At 35.9% G+C, this 27382-nt stretch overlaps 1 protein-coding gene across 1 annotated transcript in view; it reads left to right on the plus strand.

Annotated features, from left to right (window-relative positions):
- The first annotated feature begins 232 nt into the window (after positions 1-232).
- LOC133528232 (bestrophin-4) overlaps positions 233-27382 on the plus strand; it is an 88697-nt gene continuing 61547 nt past the window's right edge. The window contains exons 1-2 of the mRNA XM_061865554.1: positions 233-692; positions 11661-11771. Coding sequence (XP_061721538.1) covers positions 622-692; positions 11661-11771 — 182 coding nt within the window. The 5' untranslated portion in view covers positions 233-621. The remainder of the gene's footprint in view (positions 693-11660; positions 11772-27382) is intronic.

The following is a 27382-nucleotide window of genomic DNA, read 5'->3' on the forward strand; positions in this document are numbered from 1 at the left end:
TCCTTTAATGAGATTCTAGAAGAAATAATGACGCGTTGAACAATAGGTTTCGCTGACCTCGTCATGAATGTAATCACTCCCATGCCGGCGACCCGCGCTTCACCCGTTGGTGCATACAATGCAGTCAGTTGGTGCATACAATGCATACATTAAGGCGGCTAATACTTTAGGGGGCGCCATCTAGCGAGAAGTACGGGCAAGTGGAAGGAGCGAGCGAGCGCGCCGGCGCCCGCGCCGCGCATCGAACTAGCTCGTTATACGCTTGAGCGGCCGCGCCGCGAGCAAGTACACCAACCAGTATAGTATACATCAACATCAGTCACAGTTGTCACTGCTCCGCGAGTGGTGGTGTCGCACGCCCTCCCTTCATGCGTTCCAACAATTCGGGGAAGGTCGAGTACACAACACATCACCAGAATGTGACAAAACAACCGCGCGCCGCACTCTCTAGCTAATAACTTCCCTTCGTCTTTCCTAGTAACTAAAGTCAACAAACTTTTTTATTACTTTCTAAAACGTATTTAATTTTCCGTGTGTGTTTCGTTTCAAGCTCGCGCCAATAAAACGTGTGTGTGTGTGTATAAATAAATATTAATACAGTGTTGTTAACTTAAATACGACATGACTGTATCATATGCCGGCGAGGTACCTAACGGCAGCAGTTTCGGATGTTTCTGGAGGATCCTTTGCAAGTGAGTACTGTACGGAGAGGTCGGGAGCTCGGGAGCGGGCGGAGCGGGCGAGCCAGCTGAGGCGCGCGAGACGTGCCCTGCGAAACAGCTGTTCGAGCCGGCGGAGCCAGTCCACGAGCTGCTCATGACGAAACTCCGCCGATCGTCCGTGGCCACATGTTAAACCGTGACAATAGCACCTCCCCGACCCACAGTCGCGCTATTGTGACGCGAACGCGATGCGACATTTGTGTTTAATTGTACACAACAACACCAAGGTGCTCAGGTTACTTCGTCGCGATCAAAAGTCGAGACGGTCGCAACAGGTCTTCATCGGCCTTGATCGTTGATGAATGTATTTGGTAGTTGGGGCGCAGCCGCGCGACAGTGACAGACGGGCTCGGCCCTGACAACGAAAGGTGGCGAAAGTATCTCTGACGCACACAGCGATCGATTAAACACTTTATTCGTTAGTTCTCAGTAACGGGCATGATCTTGCGACCGAAGTTATAGGACGCTAATTTCGCTTGACACTAGTCATACGTTAGGTACATGTGACTAGTCTTACTTACGCTGCTAAAGCCTGTCACAGACGGAGCGATAATATATTAATATATTATCTCTCCGTCTACATCTTATACGAGTAGTATAGCTAAGCACCACACACGTGAACGATACCAAAATAAATATTTTTGCCGTCATAAACCTCTTCGCTCTCTGTCTAGCACCTACATTGTGAAAGAGACGAAATATACCAAAAAATAACGTAATATACCGAGCTATATCGTAAAATGTCTTGCTATAAGATATATTTTGGTATATTATCGCTCCGTCTGTGACGGGCTTAAAAGTAATAGGTATCTAATCAACTGCAACACGCCAATGAGTAATGTTATTAAATCACGGTGCATGCCTTAAGTCTAGTTGCGTCGACGGGTGCCTAGGTGCTTTGCTTATATCAATAAATTCAATAACATATAAGTCATACAACTTACGTGCAGTTATGTACACAATATGCGATCAGACACCCTTGCTCTACGACCATCAGTGTGATTCCAGTTCTTATTAACGGAAACGCGGAAGTAAACAAATATTTATCCGTGTATTAGCACGTGCATTTTTGGTCGCGACCGTTATCTGTAAACGACTTGTCGCTTAATGTGTTCTGCCGTTTCTAATGTGAAACGGTAACAGAAATAAGTGACAATGAAAATAAATTGAATGGCAATATGTGTACCACATAACAGGAACACAGCGCAACGTCAGCCAATAATACGTGACCTCAATTTCAGTTTCATGGAGTTTTAAAAGTCTTCCGACACTGAATAAGTAGGTAAAATAGTGCCTGTTTGCGCACTGTGATAACATACTATGCACAGATTGATCCTTAGATTTGTATCTCATTTCCGTTCACATGAAACAGGAACTATAAAACCAACGTACCAATGCGCTTATTCATTCTCCATGTTGCAAGGATACAGAGAAAACATGTGTTTACTCAAATATTAACTCAAGTTTCATTTGAACAGCATAAGATAAATTTGCAGAGGAATTCAGTACCTACGTAGCAGTGTACAGCTATAAGTAATAGTACCTGGGCGACCGAGCTTTGCTCGGTTATAACTATTTATTGTAATATGGTGGTCTATAGGTGATAATCTTAACTACATTTTTTTACTAAATTAAACTTGTCTAAAACAATAAAAATTAAAAAATTATATATAAACTTGAATTACACATAAAAAAAACAAAAGTTAGTCACCGGGCGAGATTCGAACCCGTAACACTCGTTTAGCAGTCCGCGTCTTAACCCGCTGGACCAGACGGACAGTGGCCGGCAACACGAAATTAGCGACCATATTCTGCGTCGAAAGAAAAACGCATGAAAACTCGAAAACACGCGTTTTCCCAAACATAGATTGTATACCCCCAAAAACCCCCATATACCAAATTTCAGCGAAATCGTTAGAGCCGTTTCCGAGATCACAGAAATATATATATTTATATATATACAAGAATTGCTCGTTTAAAGGTATAAGGATATGGCCAAGCGATGCTATTGCATTGTCCAGTTTTTTTGACAGGTTATTCGTATAAAAACACAAGCAAATCTCGTCCTTGTGGTATGTGGGACATTTGACTAGACTTCGACACAATTTATGCTGTATATAATCGTGTGCCTAACTAATCAGTCTAATCATGCAGTAATGTAGTATGAAGGATTTTAACTATCGGAAATGAGAAAGAGAAAAGAATATTCCAAAAACACTTCGTACCTTGCCTAACTTTGCCTTAAATAACACAGACAACACATCGTCTTGTATCATAGCCTTTTAGACATACGATGTTCACGATTTCCATAGCTAATCATAGTAGGTACATGCAAGCTTTGGGCTGTCGTCGCAAGCTACATCGGGCAAGTCAAAGCGTATAAGATTATCCCTAGATTGTTATTTATTTTACTTATTTACATGTGCCAACTCCGCTGTATAAGTAATTCTAGGGTACATTGTCTAAGAACTATTAGCAGTAATGTCAGTGATAGGCGTTTTGGGTGCTGGCCGCCACATCGCGGATTCGAAATGGTAATGGCTCCTCTACACGATGGCCCAGCGTAGGCCAGTCCAAGGGACGCATTTATGCGTTAGAGGGAGCAAGTGATATTGCTGTCTCTTTCTACTGCGTAGCTGCGTCCCTTAGACTGGCGTACGATGGGCCATCATGTAGAGGAGCCCTAATATGGATATGCCACTATGCTAATCTATTAAGCAGTTCGAAAAAAGAAATTAAATTTAGGTAATATATTTATAAAGTATACGATAAGCAGTTATCGAGGTCATTCACCCACACAAAACGCCGATCATTGACTATTAGACAATCCTGTGCTCACCCCGGAGGTCGACCAAAATCAGCAATTAGCGAACGTTCTCACAAGGCTCATGTAAGGTCGCGTGTACAAATTTTGACGGCTTCTAATTTCGTATTCCGACTGTAGGAAGCCTATCGCAATGTGGGCTCATGTGCAACGATTAGCCTTTGCAGGCCTGATCATGGCCACGGGAAAATACTTCGTCCATACCACGTCCATACAGGGCGAGCGCTAGTTTTTGCCTCTTATGACCGTTGGGGTTGAGTCCTCGTTTATTTTTAAATCCGGATGTTTTAGTCTAGACTGGCGTAGACACGGGATACAGTACCGCAGTAGGGTCAAAAACATTTGAGAAAAAGTTCTCTTCTGTAGACATTATAAATATTGTAACAAAATAAAAGTTAGCTATTCGGGCACATTTATATAACTAAGTATATCTATTTTCCTAAGTTTGCAACGTCTACAGGAAAGACGAGTTTAGCACACAGTAAAATCTGTATGACACAGCAGCCAATTACATTTTACAACAGTAAATCGTGCACCAAATCGGACAACTGAAGAAGATGGCGCTGTACAATGCCATATACAGTTTTGTGGTAACTGAATTTCCAAACGTCAACTTTCGGCAACCAGAGTTACCGAATAATGTAGGAAGCGTACATACGTAGCGCATAATCAGAGCAAGAATTAGTCACAAACTTACCAGCTGAGCCCCTTCTCAGATTTGAGAATTTTAGGTAAACATCCCCGTCGCGCTGACGGAGGTAGCTCCTAAAATTAGTGCGATAAGGATAACTGCACCTTAGGCGAACAACCCTGCGTAAAATGTCAGATATCGAAGTCGCGTTCTCGACGTTGTCCTCCTCCAAAACTGAACCAATCGTAACGAAATTTTTGGAAAGGAATGAGAAATAAATTATCTGTCTGTTATCTGTTGCTGATTTGATACACTAGGCAGACGCCGCATTTATTAGGGGGCGTCCATAAATTACGTGAGGCTTTTTTGAGAATTTTTTGACCCCCCCACCCCCCCTGGTGAGATTTCGTCATGTTTTTCTTAAGCCCCCCCCCCCCCCCCCCTCCTAATCTCACGTGAGATTTTTTAAATTTGTGTACAGGCTGTAATCGCGATGGATTATAAAAAAATAAGCAAAACTTTAATTCATATTATTACTTTTATTCAAGACTAGCAAAGACTAGTAATTGAAATTTCAGAGTATTGCGGTAGTTAAAAATCGATGCGATAAAATTAAATAATTATAATAATAAAATACTAATAAATAATAATAATTAAAAAAAAAAATAATGAATTGATAATAATAATAAATAAAGATGCATTAATACGTTTAATCTGTATTTTTAGCATATCTAAATTAATAATTTCACTTTCAGGCCTACATTTCTTTTTTTTTTTGTAACAATTTCTGGATATGAAATTTATAAAAAACTTACACATCTATTGAAAGTGCTTGAGTTTATTTTTCTGCACCGCGATCTTGAAATGTTTTGCACATAGAATCAAATTTATAATATAAATTTATGAAGATATTAAACTTACTTTAAAGAGGAACGCCAGAGTATTTCGGGCCTTTCTTTCCTCTGCTTCTCTAAGAAGCTGATTAACCTCATGTTGAACAAGTTTAACCAAATCCTCTTCATCGGGAACTTTTGTTTTGCTGTATTACATAATTTTACCATTTCTTCTTGACAGCATATTTTTGTCTTTTAACGTAAGCATTATAATATTCTCGGAAGTTCATTCTGAATCATTAAAAACGTCTCTAGAATGGTTATTAAGTGAAATATTTACTCGGGTAAACGAAGCAGGTCAAAACTTGTACGAGCATCGCTATTACTCGGCTCTTTACGCTGCGTCGTTTGTCACACGTGTCGATACGGCTGGTCGATAACTGTTAAACAATCGAAGGGCTACTGTGCTGCTCTGCGGGGTCCCGGCAGATACGGCAAACACTATTTTGTGAAATTTGCTATTTTTTTCTAAAAATTTTTTTTATTCCGATTCAACTTTACTTCCACGCAAATTTACACTTTTTTCCACTAAGAAAAAAATTACGTGATATTTGCTAAAAACGCCCCTCCCCCCGAGTGAGATTTGGTAAGATTAAGCTTAACCCCCTCCCCCCTTGAACGCCTCACGTAATTTATGGACGCCCCCTTACCGTTTATTAGGTCGTATTTAGTGCTGTTTGAATTGAAGTAACGTATGTAGTCGTTTTTATAAGAACCAGTATATCAAAATCTTCTATCTAAGTAATAGTTGATTAAAATATTTGAATTCTAAAGAATCGACAAGGTTAATTTACCCCAGTTAAAACAAGAATACGAAAATAGTGAATAAGTGCTTAAACCTATAAGACAGTTCCCAAGAAACATCACGGAGGTAATTTAGGTATTATTATTGGTTCATACTCATGCAACTTGTTTCAGACAACGAAATATGAAATTATTAAGTACACCCCAGGCCTGTTTTTTTGTTTCCATAACAACAGTGTTTATTGCAAAAAGATATAAAATGTAAGTTCAGAAAAAGTTACACTACACTTTGTTACACTACCTTTATATTGCCTTACTAAATGTTAAAGTGTCAATTATCACCAAAATTTGAGTTATTTATTGGACCATGTTCTGTATTCATTTTTATTATCCAAGATAAAAATAAGGAAGTTTCATTTTGAAAATGTAAAATTACTTTCCTGAAAGTTTCCCATTTGAAACATTTTGTAATTTTGGAAACTTACCGAGGGAAAAAATGAGCGTATGCTAGGCTTATGGTGGTTGGTTACGCTTTTCTCATTTATCGTGTCGAGTGTCACTTTCGCTCTTACAAGTATCGTGACCATTCGTGACGGCAATGATTAAGTCGTAACGACGATAAAAGCACGACCATCATATCCTTACAGGACGTTACAGACTCATACAATGAGTGTTATTGGCTACGTGCGAAGTATATGGTGGGGGTGTAAGTAAAGCGCCCACCGTATAAGGTGGTAAAAATTAGAACTAACTGCGGATAGCGTCTTTAACATTTCGTACAAGTTATATGGCTCGAAATGAAACTTTGATTCTCCTGAAATATTCATTTAAATTGCATGGTGTAAGGGACTATTGTAATCTGTATGAAATGCTTAATATACCTAACGTATTTAATTTGATATTTATTAATACTGCATCGGTGTAAATAGCTTTTGCATATGCCACATATTATGTGATCTTTTTCTATAAGTTAAGAATGGGTATTACTATACCCATTACCCATATATAGTTATCCTTAAATAAGATGTAGTGAATTGACGTTTTCCCCTAGATTTGCAGATGCTAGGTTGCGTGACAGTCGTGCACGTAGCGAATTCGTTGTAAGTATGAGTATGTCATGCAATTCATGCCAGTTCTGTCTGGTGAATCGATCTATAACGTTTACGACCGAACCGTTATTAGAAGTTTTAATAATAACGACCAATTTATTTATTGATTTGCATACCGTAACCGCATCACAGGTACATGGTTTGCGAAGTTGTTATCTGAGACGTTAAATATGATTGCAAATGGAACATAATTATATGTAGGTCATTTGGGGTAAGAGGAACAACGGAACATACCGGCCGTTGGAGCTAAAGGACCAAGTTCAGTGGTCCTCTGTCCCGTCCAAAACTTTATTGTTTTTGAAGTGAAACTTCTTATGCGACTTCCAACAAGGTTGCGTTAAACATCTAACGCTATAACCGGTAACATAAAGTAGTAAGAGTTTGTGATGAGTAAATTCGTCGATAAGCTCAGCCGGTTCCATGGTGTAATGGTTAGCACTCTGGATTCTGAATCCAGCGATCCTAGTCCAAATCTCGGTGGAACCTGACTTTTTGTATTTTTTCTTTTTATATTTTCTATTATTTAGGTATTTTAGAACATATGTATTTAAATATTTGTATTATTAAATCTATTTTATAAATCTTAATTTAAAATATTTTTTGAAGTGAAACTTCTTATGCGACTTCCAACAAGGTTAATATAAACCATACCTCTTAATATAAACCATATTGTGTTTTAGAGCATTATTTTCATCTCCACATTACGAAGTTTCACTTCTTCCGCGCAGAGGGACTCCACGCACAATTTTTTTATTAATGGCCACCTGACCTTACTTTAGCTGTTCTCACTGTAAGGTTAGAGTCGGGCCAAGATAACTCTGCCTAACATTTGTAATTACCAAGTGTGGCAATATCAGAAATGTAAAATTTCTACTAAAATATGATTTTTATAATGACACTCTCTCACTCTGTTCGCATTTAAATCTGTGGAAAGTTAGCTTAGACCGGCTAGCTAATAAATCTAATAATTAAATATTTATTACAAAACCATGAAAGTATAGTCAATAAAGTTTCATGAAAACATTAAATTTTACGATAACAAGTCAAGACTCTATTGTTACTTGAGTAGATTTACCTACAGTCAGCTGCAGAAAAAAGTGCATTGCTTTATCCTGCATAGAAGTTAAAGATCTGCCCTTCTAAGCTAAGAAGCGATATTATCTTAAACACAAATTAACTTGAAAAGGGAACTTGCAGAGAAAGATACACGTACGTACGTACGTACAAGTTTGCAGTCAATTTTTATGTAAAATACTGTTTTTTAGCCTAGCAGGGCAGCAATGTAGGAGGCAGTGGCGGCGCGTCACAAATATTCGTAGGGAACCCGGAGCTAATTTTACTTTCCTTTTCTCCATGATACGATCGTGAAAGTACTCAACGGTCTGAAATTAGACAAGCCGATGGGAATCGAGTTCTTTGAACGATCCACCACTGGTAGGAGGGGTAACTTTTTGCAGCTGATCGTACAGTATTCACATTAGCCGGCGTCAAAGGTTTCATTTAATACATTTGCACCTTATTCAATTACCCCCTTATTCATAAACGTGTACTAAAGTTACGATGCCGCTTATCATCGTTTGTCCCTTTCCGACGTATTGGTATGATGGAAAGGGCCAAACGATGATCAGCGGCATCGTAACTTTAGTACACGTTTATGAATAGGGGGGTATATGTACACATATGTATATTTGATATCGACAGTAAGTACATTATATTTTTTCATCACACTTGCTCGAAAAAGTTCTTATTTCATGCAGGTATTCTAAAGGACAAAGGCCTATTTTGTTCCCGCAAGAGTGGATTGTGAAAAAAAGGCTGTAACTCCCTAGGGAGTTATAGCAAATTTAATGGATGCTATCCCTAATTCATAATTAAATTCCATCAAATCTGCCAAGAAATGTCACTGTCACAATGACATCTGTCAACGTCAGTATGACGAGCCTGATGTAACCAACCTTTTTGAAATAATAAAAAATATAATTATAGTCTGTCAAGCTGGACATGTCAGTAGCAATGTAAAGCAAACTAAAGTATGGTATCCCTAGGAAACGAACAAAAAGCAGAAATGTACATCGAACAGTCACTAGTTTTTTTTAAGGCCACTCGCGCTCCATACGTATCTAAATTGGCCTATTTGCGATAATGTGGTCGAATACAATAATTTTTGATAACTTTGATATAGATTTTGTTATGGAATAGTGTGAAGATATTATAATGTGAACAATTTTGTTCTTAAGACGAGAATGTAATTGTATTAAGACGGAATACCAAATGTTGTTTAGACCTGAAGTATTACCATTTCAGAACGAACATTTCTACCTCAAAATAATTTTAATTCAATTTTATTAATGAATGGGACTGCTTTTTATATAAGTCTGATTATTTAAACTAAGCATTTAAATGTTATATTTCATATTAGTAGTGAATTATTTACTTACGTGTATTCTTTCGCCAATAATATATTTACAATTTATGGAACGTTTCATTTTACATGAATTAGGAATAGAAGTAATACATTCTTTGAGAGGGATACATGAGTGCTAATTGATATTTTTATTTAAATTCAAAGCTAATTTGCACATGAAGGGTTAGCCTGGGAAACTTGAACCACCGGAAGAGATGTAGTTTAATGATTTTATTGAGATATGCACAATAAAACAATGTTACCTAATACCATTGATCTAGTTAATAGCATCGTATTATTAGTTTAAATTTAAATAAAATTTAATGGAACGATGGTTTATCTCATCCACTTTTGGCCTCGAGGTCTTCTACGAGTCAACACTTATACGATCGGCGCGTGACTTTGTATAATTTATTTTATATCGATCGGATTAGGAAACGAAAGTAAAAAACAAAAGTGCTCACATTCTCTCATAGGAAGGATGCGTTTTACGATTGTAAATTCTTAATTCTTATTAGAAAGTCACATCATAAATTAAACATGTTATTTTAAGGAATCGGATAGGTGTGATATAATCCAATACAAAATTATGTGAATCAACAACGTTAGAATTTGTCTATGCCAGCTTTGTGAGGTTGCTATAAATGTAGTGCTTTGGGATGTGGTTTAAAAATACATTCCTCATATATACTTATTAATTTGAATTAACATTATAACATAAACATGATTTATTTCAAAATACTTATTGCATAGTTACATTCATATTTCATATTAAACAAAGACTAAAAAAATAGTGACGGTTTACATGTGCCTGAACTAGGATCTCAACACACTTCATATTTAGGAACAGTTTCGGGGCACGAAAGCATAAGCATGTAGTAGTAAACTCTTTATTGTACAAAAACCCTTAATAAAAGTAACTTACAATTAGGAAAAAGCTAAGTACAAATGCGAACTTATTCCTTTAAAGGATCTCTTCCTGTTAACCTTACATGTTGGTAGGTATACCTTGGTAACCCCAACATTTATGATTGACAGGCTCTTATTATCCTTTTCTTTAATAAGTTATCGTAAACATAATAAAGTTTTGAACAGTATTCTGCTGGTGCTAAGTTAGAAAACAAAGCGGATAAATTAAAAACCATATGTCAATCACAAAATACGAAGTTTTAAGTCATATAAAGTGATGTTCAATATAAAATGCAAATAATGTAAACAAAAATGATAGATTTTGTTAGCACTGGACGTATAACCTAAAAGTTTTAAGATGCTTTTATTGAAATTTTAAAAATTAACATGTTTTAACTAGTAATTGATATAAATAAAAAGTTTAAGTACAAATATAAACTGTTGATAAAATTATAATTGTCCACAAAAAGTGGGAGATTACGAAGAAATGAAGGCAAATTGTTTTGTTTACATTATTTACCTTTTCTATTGAACCTCACTTTAGGTATCATTAGGTACGCGCGAATACATTACAGAAAATAATGGAACATGTCATGCGTCATAAAACTCATACAACCTTCAAAAACAGATTGTTTTCAATCCACAACCAAAACAATAACAAAATTTGTGAGTAATCTTAATATATTCTCTAAAATTAACAATTATGCATGCGTCTCCCAATTAAAATGTACGTTTTTATTTTGGATAGAACACGTAATGTAACGTCCGCCCGTCACACGTCAGTGCCCGTGGTTTTTGTACCGATAGACAACATGCGTGATATAATCACAGGTAATTTTTATAAATGTGTTATGGATCCGGGGTGATTACGTGTGAGATTAAGCGCCTCTCTCGTGGAAACGAATGGTTTTCTAATTGTTAGACCTTTGAATATGCAGCACAATAAACATTAATTGTTTACTTTTATTCATGGACTGTAAACAAAGTTATCGGAAACGAAAGTTATCGATAACTAAATCAATCTAAAAATGATTTTAACCCAACATATCTAAAACGTTTAAAGCCATTATGTAAAATGTATTTGGAATTTCGTTTTAAAAACCTGTAACATTTTGAAAATTTCTGAACAAAACTGTGAATATGATCACCGTCGCAAAAAGCCGTTCTATTCCTACCTGCGCATTCCTATAAGCGCATTTTCAGAGACACGTTTTTATAGAAAGTATAGTAGATTTCGATAATTTTCATAGTGTTTTCTGTTAAAGCATATAAATTCCACCAAAATCTTAAAACGCCATAACAATTTGAAGACAAATTGTCAAAAATGTGTCCACGAAATTGAGGCAGTTCAATTGCCAAATTATAAACCCAGTTAGTACTTAGTCCACTTTGCGTTCTTATTAACGATCCTAAATTGTTTCCAGATGGCGCGGCAGCGTTTACAAGCTCGTCTGGAGAGAACTTCTGGCGTACCTCACTCTGTATTACACCATCAACTTGCTGTATCGGTTCGCACTCACAGAACCACAACAGAGGTTAGTTTCTACCATTTGATTCTGCACCATATTGAAACCTTTGGGGTTTCGAATGGATATCGAACTTCTGAAGCGAGTTTAAAGGTGATTGATACCTAGTGACCACCGTACTTTAATCATTTCTATTCACTATTTCTTCTTTACATAATCCAGACAAAACAAAACTGGGAAAAAAAGATTAGAGAAAACTTTCGCATGATGATCGCCAACATCCGATAGGATAAGGCACCATAAGAAGAAGAAGAATACATTACTGTAGAGGTTATTACCCTCAGTATTTTATGAATACTAAAGTCCAATCATAATCATTTGCTTCTAGCTCATGGCCAACTAGGTACAATGTCCATCTTGGATATTATTAATTAATCTTTTATTCTTCTCAAAATTATGCAACTGCTAAGCTGGATTTGTATTCTCAATGTTTATTCGAATATTTCGAATCGAACATCAGTACCTCTAGTGTAACTTCCATTCGATAGCGTAACGTAACTTTCGCGTTTAGGTTAAGTCTCATTTTGTATGGGATTTTGAACAGCGCGCCAAGCGGGACGTTTTGGAAACTCAAAGAGCGAGTGTAAATTATAAGTACGTTTACTCAAATTGTCGCTCACGTTTACGTTTCGTATCGTATTTATAAGGGATCGCAAACCGTTTTATGTTTTAAACCGTTTTTGTACAATTACTTGGGAACGAAAAGGTTTTCGTTTCCGCTTGCGGTTACCGGTTAAAGAACAATTCTAATGAGGTACCAGTTTATGGCAAATTAGTTTTCTTTTGTGTTTGTGGAAAGAAATTAACCGGTTAAATTGAATATATCTACAAGATACAACGGCAAATATTGCTAGGTTTTTAACATACATGCAAACGAGTTTAACCGAGAGTCTCCGAAAGTCGAGAGTAACAAATATTAGGTATATCGTTCCGGCGAACCATAAAAGCTCGTTTCCTCTTATTTTTGGAAAAAAGCAGACATAGGCAGATGTTACAAAAAAGAGGATACTTATTGGTTTTTAAATTATAAGTGCAACCTACATCCTGAGACAATTCCCACTATGATTTATGAACATATTTAAGTGGCATTGTCCTCGGATTGAGGTATAAAATTTTAGGTAAAATAGGTACTAAACTAATATTAGTACGAGTACACTGACGATAATCTCTTCTTAACGATTCGATTCAATTCAATTCAATAAGCCTTTATTTAACAATCTTATTAACTAGTTTACAAAATATAATAAACATCTTATTTCCTAGTTTCAATTATCCTTAGTTTAAAAACTATTATTATATATCAATGCTCAGTTTCAAACATCGGAGTCGAGATTGTCTTGCTTTCCAGCATAGGCCTCCCCCAAGTTTCTCCAAAGTTCCCGATCATGGGCTTTCCTCCGCCAAATGGCACCAACAAGAGCTTTGAAGTCGTCTTCCCATCTTCATAGAGGTCTATGATTTTTTCTGCCACCTTCTTAACGATAAGGAGAGAGAACAAAGTTTTTTAGTTCATGTTCAATCAATAAACCGGTCACAAATGATAAAACTTAGATATGTCATGTTTAAAATATACCTACTTATAAATTTCTGAAAAGATTGGACATAAATAATAAAATATTTTTATTTAACGTTAATTTTATTATGGTCTATTTAAAAAAACTACTAAACGTATTTTGCACATTATACCGAAGCGAAATGATGAAAAAAATGTAGTCATGTAAATTTGTTATGGTTAAAGAAATTTATTTTCTCAAAAGAAATTTAACATTTCACTTAAATAGAGAAAATACAAGATAATACAAAATATGAGTGAGCATGCAGGTAATTAACAAATTAAAATAACTAATAACTAAAACTAGAACATGTCATTTACGAGCATTACATCCAAAAATAGGCACACGAACATGCTCAATAAAGTAAAGCTGTATAATATGTACTGAATATAAAATAAACATGTGGGTATGTCCAAATTAAATACAAGCTGTTTATTTTTCACTAACTAAAAACTGTTGCTCAGTAATTTTATCACTTATACTTTAGCCGTATTGCACTTTGAACTCTAAACACATACTCGTTGAGTTGAGTGACAATATTTTACTTAATAGTGCAATATCTTTTGTTCCCATGTGGAATGTTTGCCAGGGCCGTATTTAGATATTATGAATTACGTAGTCCAATAGTTTTCGCTTGTAAACATTGTAATTTTTGCACTGTTTAATTTCTTTAGGTAGGCTGTTGTAAAATTGTGCCCCTTCATAACCAATATTTTTTTTGCCACATTTCGTTCTAGCTGGCTGAAGACAAAGATCGTTAGAATTACGTAGAGGTCGTAAGCCTTTTTGTAATTTAGTTGTAAAACTTAGTTGTGAGTGGATTTTGTTATCTAATATTTTTCGAATCAGTAGACAGGTATTATTAACGTACAGTTGGTTAAGATTTAAGATTTTTGTTTCTAAATAAAATTTGCGACTAGAAGTTAAGTAATCATAATTGAAAAGTGTTTTAATAATTTTATTTTGAGCGATTTGGAGATTTTTAAGAGTAGTTTTAGTGGCACTGCCCCATATTTCAATTAGATAGTTTAAATGAGATTTTACTAATGAATTATAAATCGTGTATCGTACCCGGCGGGGAAGACATTGTACTGTATTGTAGAGGCAGGCTCTTAAAGATGTGAGTTTTGATCGGATTTTATTTATGTGTTGTTTCCAGGATAGGTCACAGTCCAATATTAGGCCAAGATATTTTTCCTCACTGGATTGTTTTAATTGTGTTTGGTTAATTTGCAGTTCTATGTCTTCAGTATTTTTTTTATTTTTTGACTTAAATATTATATAACTGGTCTTGGCTACGTTAATAGTAAGTAAATTGAACTGGAACCATTCATTAAGGTTATTCAGGTCTTCCTGTGCTAATTTTTTAATATCCTTTATAGACTGGCCGAAATAAAAAATACAAGTGTCATCTGCGTATAGGCTTATCTCTCCGTTCAAAGGTACTTGACAGATGTTATTGATGTAAATTAAGAACAAGAGAGGGCCAACAATCGATCCCTGCGGGACGCCGCAGGTTATAATTTGAGGACTGCTTTGTACATTACCTATTCTCACTATTTGGCACCGGTTGCTCAGGTACGATTCCATAATTTTGTAAGCATTGCCGGTGATGCCTAGATGTTTAAGTTTTTCTAAAAGTAGTGGATGGCTAACCGTATCAAATGCCTTTTTAAGATCAATGAAAATTCCAAGACAACATTTTTTCGCATCTATATTTGTTTTAATTTTAGTAGTTAAATCAATCACAGCGGACAAGGTACTAGATTCGGACCGGAAACCATATTGACTATTAGAGAGGAAGTTTATTTGTTTTAGATAGTTATTTAAACGGGTATGTATTACTTTTTCTATGACCTTAGAGAATATTGGCAGAACTGACACTGGGCGATAGTTCCCGGGATCCGATTTACAACCTGATTTATAAATAGGTGTAACTTTAGCTATTTTTAGGCAATCTGGAAAAGTCCCGTTTTTTACGCAGCTGTTAATGCATGTTGTAAATTTTGGAATTAAGTACTGTTTTATACACTTAACTGTTTTAGTTGTTATTTTATCTATGCCTGAACTGCTGTTTGTATCCAGATTATTTATTATTTTTTCAATCTCTTCTTCGGTACATAGTGAGAAAACAGATAGGCCCGTATAATTTATTGTCTCATTATTAAGGTTTGTCGCCGCATACCTATTACTGTGATAATGAGCAGGTATTTGGTTTGCTAGATGAGGACCAATCGTTGCGAAAAAGTAATTAAAATGTTCGCAAATTTCTTTGTCATTTGTTATGACTCCAGATGTCGTAATCAGTTTCGAAGGAGCACAGTTTGATTTATGTTTATTAATTGATAAAGAATTGATCAGTTCCCACATTTTCTTAGGTTCGTTTTTACATTTTTCAAAAGAATCGTTATAATATTTGTTTTTACTCTTGTTTATAAGGACAGTAGTTTTATTTCGTTGAGCTCTAAAACTTGACGATATCTCTGCGCACTTCGGGTGTTGTTTCAACTTTAGCCACAGTTCATTTCGTTTATTTATGTTTTCAATTATATTTTTGTTGATCCAGTCTTGCCTTGGTGGGTTAGATATCTTAGTTTTTAAGGTAGTGCTGCGTTTAGCTAAGTCCCTTATTGCAATGTGGAACTCTTCAATGCTTTGATTTTCAGTCGGGTTCAAAAGCTCTTCTTCCGCTAATTCATTAAGTATTTTGTAGTCAATTGCTTCATACTGTACTTTTTTGTGCGATTTTGGATTCTTTACTACACAGTTCTTCATCCCTAGAATAATTTGCTTGTGATCTGATAGAGAAGAGTCAATTAAAGCTATTTGGATAAACTTGTCCTTCACGTTCGTTATAATATGGTCCAAGATACTTTTTGTTGTAGCTGTTTCACGAGTTGAATATTGTTCATCAATTTTATTTATAGTCTTGTATCCGTTTTCATTAAGCATATCTATGTAAGTTTTCGCAACATTGTCTTTCACTAGTAAATTTATATTAAAGTCGCCAAAAATAATCGTTGGTTTATTCTGGTAAATTTGTTAAATGTGGTATTGAGTGAGCTCAAACTTTTAGTAGCTGATTGTTGATTTCGTCTGTGCTAGATATATGACTTATACGGTCCAGACAATATCGAGCAGAAGTAAACTTATACATTCAAGAAATTCATTAAATTAAATTTATAAGTGATATTTATTTATTCTAATTTTATAAGTGCCGTTCAAGTATTTAACTAATCAATCTGCATAATAGAATAACTGTTTCATTTTCTAGTTTATAATGATATCATTGATTTTTCCTATCTACTACTCGTTGTGGAGCCATCATCAGCACTAAGCAGTGGTATCATAAATATGTTAAAATGTTTACAAGCCCTGGCATTAAAAATGGTAGAAATACAACACAAATTGATATTGACCTAACTGATAAAGTATTAAGGATGATATTCAAATGAACATCGAATCAAAACATCACCAAAGACGATGAAGATAAAACCTCTTTAAGCACGTTGATTATGAAGAAAAAGATGTCACAATTGGGTGAGATACGATTATTCCAAAGTAACCAGACTCGGATGACATTCAGTTTGACACTTGTCAAGTAAAAAGTTAATCGAGCAAACTACTGACGATACGTTTTACGTTAATATGCGAGTGTATTGCGCAACGTCACACTTGACAATTCTGAAAGTTAGCTCACTACTTTCATAGTTAAATTCTTTTCGCATGTTGGCAGACCTGCGTGGTAATCATCAAATTACGAAGTACAGTCCATGTGGGATCTTCCGGCGTATAAAGACCGCTACTTTATTTGTTCAAGCTATAGGTACGAGGCCAATGAGTAAAAGAGACGCTTTAGAGTGTCGAACAAGCAATAAACTTTACATTAACGTGGATGCCATGCCAGTATGTACAGCAAAACCCTTAATAATGGTCATATAGCTGAGTACCTACTAATATTACCCGATGCCTACCTGAAGTCCGATATTTTTTCAACAGTTTCAGCACGCAATCAAAAACTGAACTGGGGGCCTACCCAAAATCACAATCGTTTGTGCTGACGTAGCTATGTATCTCTATCTCACTAATATGGAAGAGAAAGAGAACGGAAAGCGTTTCGTTATCGTAGCAAACTATTGTCATCTCGGTTAAAATGTAATCCCATCATCATCATCATCATCTTAGATCGCTCGTTGCATATCTACGTGGAGTTACGCCAGTGCAAAGCAAGCATGAAGAGCGTAACATACCTATCATAATGAGCTTCAAGAAGCGGCGGCACAGAGGCAAGTAAAGTATTCTACAGGATACATCTTGCTGAATTGTTTTTGAGTGCACCTAATTTTTGTACACATAGATAAACTATACTTATATTACAAAACAACTGTATTGTTTATATTGGATACCTACTTACCAAGACCTGAAAAAATATTGTAATGTAGCGAACGATCAATTAAAAAGCGGCCAAGTGCGAGTCGGACTCGCCCATGAAGGGTTCCGTACCATTTATGACGTATTAAAAAAACTACTTACTAGATCTGGTTCAAACCAATTTTCGTTGGAAGTTTGCATGGTAATGTATATCATATATTTTTTTTAGATTTTTCTTTCCGTTATTTTAGAAGTTACAGGGGGGGGGGGGACACACTTTTTTTCACTTTGGAAGTGTCTCTCGCGCAAACTATTCAGTTTAGAAAAAAATGATATTAGAAACCTAAATATCATTTTTGAAGACCTATCCTTAGACACCCCACACGTATGGGTTTGATGAAAAAAAATTTTTTTTTAATTTTTATGACGTATTTAAAAAAAATTACTTACTAGATCTGGTTCAAACCAATTTTCGTTGGAAGTTTGCATGGCAATGTATATCAATTATTTTTTTTAGATTTTTCATTCCGTTATTTTAGAAGTTACAGGGGGGGACACACTTTTTTTCACTTTGGAAGTGTCTCTCGCGCAAACTATTCAGTTTAGAAAAAAATGATATTAGAAACCGAAATATCATTTTTGAAGACCTATCCTTAGATACCCCACACGTATGGGTTTGATGAAATTTTTTTTTTTTTTAATTTTTATGACGTATTTAAAAAAAATTACTTACTAGATCTGGTTCAAACCAATTTTCGTTGGAAGTTTGCATGGCAATGTATATCATATATTTTTTTTAGATTTTTCATTGTGTTATTTTAGAAGTTACGGGGGGGGGGGGGGGACACACTTTTTACCACTTTGGAAGTGTCTCTCGCGCAAACTATTCAGTTTAGAAAAAAATGATATTAGAAACCTCAATATCATTTTTAAAGACCTATCCATAGATACCCCACACGTATGGGTTTGATGAAAAAAGATTTTTTGAGTTTCAGTTCTAAGTATGGGGAACCCCCAAAATTTATTGTTTTTTTTTCTATTTTTGTGTAAACATCATAATGCGGTTCATAGAATACATCTACTTACCAAGTTTGAACAGTATAGCTATTATAGTTTCGGAAAAAAGTGGCTGTGACAGAATCGGACAGACAGACGGACATGACGAATCTATAAGGGTTCCGTTTTTTGCCATTTGGCTACGGAACCCTAAAAAGGCGTATATTTTATTTTAACTTTTTAATAATTAACATAATAATAATTATGTAAATCTACAAAAAATGTCTTATTATGTACCTAGGGATAAAAATTGACCGAATAAGTCAAGCCTATCCACCGTTCTTCGGTCCGTAGCCTACTTCTCTCCGCTGAATGCTGGGAAGTAAATCTTCGTCCTCCTGTTCCACTTAAGCGTTTTGGGTAGATGAAGACAGGTAGGTAAACAATTACTTTGATGAAAAGTTCCATGCTGGAGGCAATTCGCAAGTAATCCATGGTGTTTCACATAGGTAGACATCACATACCATTATGTATAATTTTCATTTTCATCACACTTGCTCGAAAAAGATCTTATTTCATGCAGGCGTACTGAAGGACAAAGGCCTATATTGTTCCCGCGGGAGTTATGGATTGTGAAAAAAAAATAGCAACTGAATAGATCCACCTCTATGAGGTATACCTCTATTTCTATTGTATTTTCATCGATGGTAGAGGTAAACAATATATACCTAAGCAAAGTTTTAGATCGATACGGCTATATAAAAAGTAGGTAATACGGAATGGAGAGATCTAATAAAATTATATTGTTACTTTGTTACATGTAAAGTGAATTTAGGTGTGTTAATAATAACATTATTTTATTGGGAAATACGAAAATTCCCATATAAGTAATTTACCGGTCACAGTTTTGAATGGTTCACGGTTAGTTTCACTAGACTTAAATTGACCGGGATATAAACCATGATTACCTTTTAAGTATATTGTTTTAATAATATCGGGAGCTCCATAAAAATAATATAAAACCGGTCAATTAAAGTCTAATTCAACTGTCTCCTAGCCTAGACGGTATTGACCCTGCTTACAAAGCAAGAGGTCCCAGGTTGAATTGCCGGCAATTATTTGTGTGTTCATCAGGAATATTTGTTCCCGAGTTATGGATGTTATCTATGCACCTAAGTATGAATTTATCTATACAAGTCTGTGTATCGTCGCCTAATACCCCAAGCACAAGTTTTTCTGAATTTGGGACTAGGTCGACCTGTGTGAGATTTTTATGGACTCACGAGCTCTCACCACGTACCAGCCTCATTCCTATCGAACACGTCTGTCAAATGGGACTATAAGAACAGTAAAGTTCGTAAGCATGATCCTGCACCACCCATCCACGAGGAATTAAAACGGGTTTGCTGAAGGAATGTGTCATCATGTCACATAATAATTTCTAGAAAGTAATAAATTCAATGAAATAGGTACCAATTCACATGTGTCAGAAGGTCAGAGGATGGCAGTTTTTTAAAAGACAATGAATTTTGAATATAAAGGATACTATACATATTTTTTTCAATTTTTTTTTATCAAACAGTGTCTAATAAGAAAATAAAAAAATGTTTTACGGTAAGTTACATTATTAGCTTTCATTTGATACCATTTTCTTCAGAGTGGCATGAAAATTGGAAAAGTTATTGAGTGAAGAACCAAATATGTGAAGTATTTAAGAAGATAAAGTGCTTGCTATTTCAAAGCTAAACAAGAGATACTTGAATTTGTGTAGAATGCTTCTGAGATTTTCGGGCAGTAATCTACAGAAAACTATTTTCGCCTGTACAGTCAGCATCAATAGTAACGGATGAAACAACGCGCCAAAAGTTTCTGATATTCTGGATAACTTTTCCAAATATAGATAAATCTTTCAAATTTACGTTCAAAAGTATATTATTTATAGTCTTAATTGTTATACATATAGAACTAAGTATCACTTTTTGTTAAGCTGTTACAAAATGGTAGATACTTTTGAAACCTTGTTATCTAAAAATATCAAAAAGTAAGCTCTGCTTAAACTGAATATTATCGCCCTTAGTACAATGGCATAAACAGATGTTATATTTTAGACGAAATACCTACAAATTACGTTTTCTTGCTCTCCTCAAAAATTGGTTAAAACCGAAATACAGCAGCACTCCTCTCTGACAGCCGCAAATGCGACATGCCGTAGCCTCGTACGTTTGAACTTTTTCTTACTGCACGTTAAATGGGGTTGACCGGTCGAAGTATTTTACAGATGGCGCCAGCATAGGTTTTGTCAGTCCTAACGAGTAGTGTCAGATTCTTGATTTTATTGTACTTTAAAACACTTTAAGCCAAATTTCAGAACAAAACTAGAGACAATTTAATAGTAAATATTTCATAAATGTTAGAAAATGTAAAAAATGGAATTGCCACCTGAGGGCGAAACTCCAAACGCAACATTTCACTCGACAACTCTCGAGTGACTAATTTAACTATTGAGTTTAGGTTTCGAAACGTTTACGAATGTCATATTTGAATTTACACTCGCCCGCAGTCAGCGCGTTTGAAAACGGATACATAATATTCTTGTTCAGGGGTCGGCAACAGGCGGCCAGCGAACCTTCCTGGTTATTTTGTATATAAAATTTATATCAGGTCTACGTCTCTCAAGTCGGCGCGTTAGGAACGCAAATGATCATGACATAACATGACATGACAGGGACAACATGATTCGTGGCCTCGCGCTTACAAACATCGATTTTGTTCGTAGTACTACATATAGTAAACACCCCTATAATGGAACAGGCACTAGTAATGGAATGGTATAGACAAATCTTGTAAAACAAGTATTTACCATCAGTTTTTAATCGCTGGCAACATTTTACCATAAACAAGAGCCAAAGAGCTGCTTAAGTTTAACTTTTCATTGATACTTGTTATTTTGAAAATTAATGGCGCCACATAAAACCACAGTTTTTATTGGTTAATAATATTGAAACCAATTGCAGTAGCTTTCATTAAATACATAGAAAACATAAAGGACGAATTGGACATTCAACTTTTAAAGCGTAAAGCGGTAGAAATTTTACAGATGTCGGTGAAATTACAAAAACACTCCAAATTTTCTCTTAAATGTTCCATGATTGGTGCCGTTAACATTTTATAATTGTACCTTCTGTACCTAATCTATGGTCTATTCAGATTTACTATATAAGTATCGCGAACCACGAAGAAAGGGTGCATATTTTTAAACAGCTTGATTGTAGATTTTCATTATCGACAAGTATTGCTACGAGTATCAAGTAAGTAAGGAAAGCGCAAGCCCGTGCGGCATTTGAACTCGAGAGTATTGCCGCTGTCGGGAACTTTTTTTGTATCCTTTAAAATGGGTATTTGTTGACAATTGTTGTCGTTGTCAGTCGTCGTTGACATTGTCGAGTGCTCTTTGCATAATAATAAATTATCAGATATAGTGATAAAGTTGCAAATTATAAACAAAGTGCATTGGCTGCTTAAAGGTTGCCGACCACTGCATTTATTCAACCGAAATATAACGCGAACCAATTAAGTGGTGATCTTAATACGCTCGAAGATCCCACATAGGCTGTACTTCGTAATTTGGCCACCTATACCACCCAGTTCTACCAACATACGAAAAAGGTAAATTACTGTCAAAATGAGCTATCTTTCGTAACGGACGAGTTTGAGGTTGCATGTCACACTCGCATGTTAACTAAAAAGTACAGGTTTTTAGTTTCCGAGTAGTTTTCTCACCTAACGTCATCGAATAGTTAACGAATATTTTGCTTTCATGATACACTAGACCTTCAGGTAAACCAGTGTAAAGCCCGTCACAGACGGAGCGATAATATACGGCATCTAACGATATCTTTTACGTACTATTTGACAGAGTTCACACACGAAGCTGTAATATATATTTTGATATCTTACGATATCTTATCGCAAGGCATCTGCAGATGCCTTCAGATAGATACCTTGCGATATATCGCTCGGTATATTTCGTCTCTCTCACAATGTAGGTGCTAGACAGAGAGCGATATATATTTTGGTATCGTAGGCGTGTGTGGTGCTTAGCGTTACTCGTGTTGTCCCAGCATTTTGCCACGGCTCATGGGAGCCTGGGGTCCGCTTGACAACTAATCCCAAGATTTGGCGTAGGCACTAGTTTTACGAAAGCGACTGCCATCTGACCTTCCAACTTGTTAGGATTAGTCCGGTTTCTTCACGAATCACGATGTTTTCCTTCACCGAATAGCGACTGGTAAGTATCAAATAATATTTCGTACATAAGTTCCGAAACGCGGATATTTGTCGGTATATGCCGATATATTATCGCTCCGTCTGTGACGGGCTTAACAATGACTTCGATTCGTGTATTCAGGCGTAAGTAATCGGAAAACGAATTTGGTTCGTCTCAGCACCCGACTTGCCTGTTATGCCATTGGAATGACACTCCGTTCTCAATACACTATTATTTGAAACCAAATTGTTATGATAGGTAAGCTATGAACTTGTACACTATAAGCTATGATCGGCCCTCAACCCGCATTCAACTCTTATATTACGAGAAGAATGATTCATTTACGTTGTCGCAAAAAGTCGTGTTAGGTTTGAACTTCTGTTCAATTGATTGAGCGGTTATGGTGTATCGAACCATAGGGTGGTGTTAAGAAGGTGTGTTTTAGATTCCTTGAGGCAGCCATGTTAAGCTAGGCTCTTTCATTACAGTCACGCCACGCTATCGAAGGTACTATCAACAGCTGATTCGTTCCACCACTGACTACATTCATTGGGATTCGCATTTATAAAACCACGCGAACAATAACTCTACCTAAGTAGGTAAATTTAGTTTATGCGAGGCATTTTGAGTGAACCAGTCATATTTTTTTTATTTTGGCCGGGGTAAGAGGTCATTTTAAACAGCCAAATGTCGCTCTCCAGAGATCGATGTGCAATATTTAACGCCGTTTTCAACATTAATTATTTATCACCACACCAGCTCGTAAAGGCTATCTTTATTCTTCAGATGCTGATGAGAATCTTGCATTTTATCCACAAGGGCGGCAAAGTAATCTGATGAGTTGCTTGAGTTGCTTCTTCATTTTGGCTGGTGGAATTGACTTTTAAATAAGTGACGGTTTTGAATAATAAATATTTAATAACGTTTAATGCATTTAATTTGTAATATTTTACAGTTAGTATTTTCAACAGTAAAACAAACTTTATGTATTGTACTTATACCTACTATACCTAGTCTAGTTGTTATACACATTTCGTAGAATAAGAACGGACTGGAAGTCAAATGAAAAATGTTACTTTTATAAATATATATATATAGATGTAACGCGGGGGATATATTTTATTTACGGTACGGTAAAAATACGAGGATAATATAATTTTAAAACAATACTACAAACAATGACACACTTGCAACCATGTGTAAATCTTATCTTATTGCAATGTGGTGTACAAATTACTTGCGAGTCTCCGTTGGTACATACTCCAAGACGTGACTTTATGTATACTTGTATAGCAGCGTCGGTGTATGTAAGGATAAGAATTAGTGTTGGCAAAGACTTTACTCTTAGGAGTCGTCTCCTCAAAGGCTCGAGACAGTGGCAAGAGCACTGTTGACCTAGCGGTAAGAGCATGCGACTTGCATTCCAAAGGTCGCGGGTTCAAACCCCAGCTCGTACCAATGAGTTTTTCGGAACTTATGTACGAAATATCATTTGATATTTACCAGTCGCTTTTAATAAAGAACAACTAAGACTGTAAAAGATATATTTTTGAACGCGAATTTTTGAAAATTATTTACATTTGGAAAAGTTATATGGAATATCAGATACTTTTGGCGCGTTGTTTCATCCGTATTGTTTCCTGTACATCATGTATTTTTTTTTAGTTTTATCGTTCTCTTAATTTAGAAGTTACAGGGGGGGAGGGACACATTTTACTACTTTGGAAGTGTCTCTCGCGCAAACTATTTAGAAAAAAATTAGATATTAGAAGATAGAAGTTTTACAGTAGGGTTCAAAAGTGCATGGACAAGTTATGACTGGAATCATTCATTAATTGTCCATGCTGAACCTGATGATGGTACAGCAGTTGACGAGATGCATTGTTTTCACCTTCATGGTTTACTCAGGTACATGAAGTCTTTCAATGGCTTCGATGGCCTTCTTTTATTTACATGTATAAAACCTTAATATTTCGTGACATAGTCTTCGCTCAATCTACAAATCACGACTCAAAAAGACACGTAACTTTCGTAAGTCTTGAGTTGTGACCAACACTAGATTAGAACGACAAATGGGAAAGGACATTAAGTGTTGCAATATTTTAATTAACAGTGTGACGCGGGTTTTGACGTTTTACCTCAATAACTCTGAAAGTATACTTCTGATTAAAATTTCACCAGTCAAATCCCTCGGCTATTATACTATCTATTTTATACTAAAAGTATACTGCTATGGAATGCAGCGTAACGATATGCCATTGAAAATAAATGAAAATTAGTCATGTTTTCGTGATTTCTATTGCGACATCTTCAACCTTTTTACGTTTTTCTTGAAGGCTTCTCCCGTAAATATAGTCTAATTTCCGTATGATATTTCGTATGAAATTCATAAAAAAAACCTCCAATTTTTGGGAGTCCCCTATAACCCTATTAATGTGAGGTTATTATACTCACGATTCTTCAGCTAGTCGATGGGTATTCACTTTCACGTCAGCAATGGATTAAGAAAACACGTCAAAGTACTAACAGCGACAAACACGATTATCTGACCAATTGACCATTAGTGGATTTTATGTCTTTGCAATAAGAATTACGAGTTGTCACTTAACAGTGCGGACTAGCGTACCTTCAATCAATAATAAATAATAATTAAACATAATTATTTGGACCGTGCATGAGAGTCGTGCCGCCTAGCGCTGACAGTTGAGAATTATGTTAGGAAACATACACTTATCTTATTATTTGTAAAATGTTTGTAGGTAGATCTCGTTCGATATAAACTTAAAGTCCAATTTTATAAGTTACGTAATTCGGAACGTATGTACGAAATTCACATTCAAACATTCAAATTAACTCCGAAAATTGTAAAAGACGATAAGTATAAGTTTAAACTTCAACCGGTGAAGTAAATAAAAAGTTTTTACTCCCATTATGAGATATTATAGAATCATCAAAATAATGATGAAGTGAAAGATCGTTCCCGTCTTCTATCGTAGCTAGTATGATTGTAATACTATTATCAAGCTACATATAAGTGTCTTTGGTCTTTGTAGGTCCCAAAGGGTCTTACGGAGTCCACCTGGTCCATCTGGACTGACTGGTTATTCGTGTAATATATCATCAATACGTAAAATCAACATCGCTTAATATACCCTTTCCTGTCCGTGCCACCCTAACTTGTTCGCCTGCATATCTAAGCGGCGTGAACTAAGCCATTTAATAATTTGTCAGCCGGTAGTCCAGTCCCAGTTATGCATACTTGCTCAGATATAGTAGAACGAGAACTAAACTCAATTTTGTTTGTCCAACAGGTGAACATATAGGCCTGTTAACTGAGTGTGCAAAAAAGGTTCAGTCAGTATCAAAACTATCAAAAGTAACGGATCAGACTACGCGGCAAAAGTTACCATTCTCTAATAGCTTAACTTAACCATAATAGATTGTGTTACAAGTGGGCAAAATGACTTATTTACGGCGAGCGCGTACATTGAATCCTGAACGAAACAAAAGGACCATGTGACACATACTGCTTTTCACATCACCTATGCTATGAGGAAAACATTATGTCCCAAAATAGAATTTAACCTAAAAAATAACATGCAAAGAAAAAAAAACCGTGTCCCAGAACAAAAAAGTTCTACTATGATCCCTACTAGCTGGAAAGAAAAGTGCCACTTTGATCCCTCCTAGCGGGGAAGGAAAAGCCCTGTTCCGAATAAGTGACGTGAAGAAAGGTCCCTTTGTGTAGAACAATTAGACCGTTAGAACGCGAACTGAAGAGGTATGTCTCTATTTGGAAAATGTATCCAGGGTGGCAGATACTTTTGGAGCGTTGTTTTGTACTAGTAGCGTACATTGATGCGCTGCGTAGCGTTGATGCTGACTGTAAGTGTTACTATTAATAATAGGCCTTAGGATAGGCCCTCCTTTCTTTAAGTGGCATTCACGAAGACGCGTACATTGACTCGTAATATCATGTTATTAAAGGTTAGATTTGACAAATCTGCGCGTCATCGTGGTGGCACGAACTATACCTATACCTCTGCCTGTAATTAATCTAGATAGTTATATTTCATATATTTGACATTTTTCTGGTGTTATAATATAACTTTGGTGACAATGCAACATTAAAGGAATCCAAAGGTGGTCGCCACTCGCCATATGTAATAAATCAACACAGCCTCATTGATGGTGTTCTGTAGCTGGATAGATACATGCTTAAAAGTACAGCTGCTGATAAAACTTTGTATGATAAAATTAGATCATTTAATTGATGAATTAGTTTGATATGTTTCATAAACAGATTTGTGACAACATATAAGTTAAAATAGAAAGCACCGCGGTTTCAAGTTCGTTTCGAATAAATGAACGCGAGCGACCTTCGATTTAACCTTTGCACCTCCCTTCCTTAAAACAGCTTAGAACCGTATAAT

Source organism: Cydia pomonella, chromosome 1, assembly GCF_033807575.1.
Source record: "Cydia pomonella isolate Wapato2018A chromosome 1, ilCydPomo1, whole genome shotgun sequence".
Lineage (NCBI taxonomy): Eukaryota > Metazoa > Arthropoda > Insecta > Lepidoptera > Tortricidae > Cydia > Cydia pomonella.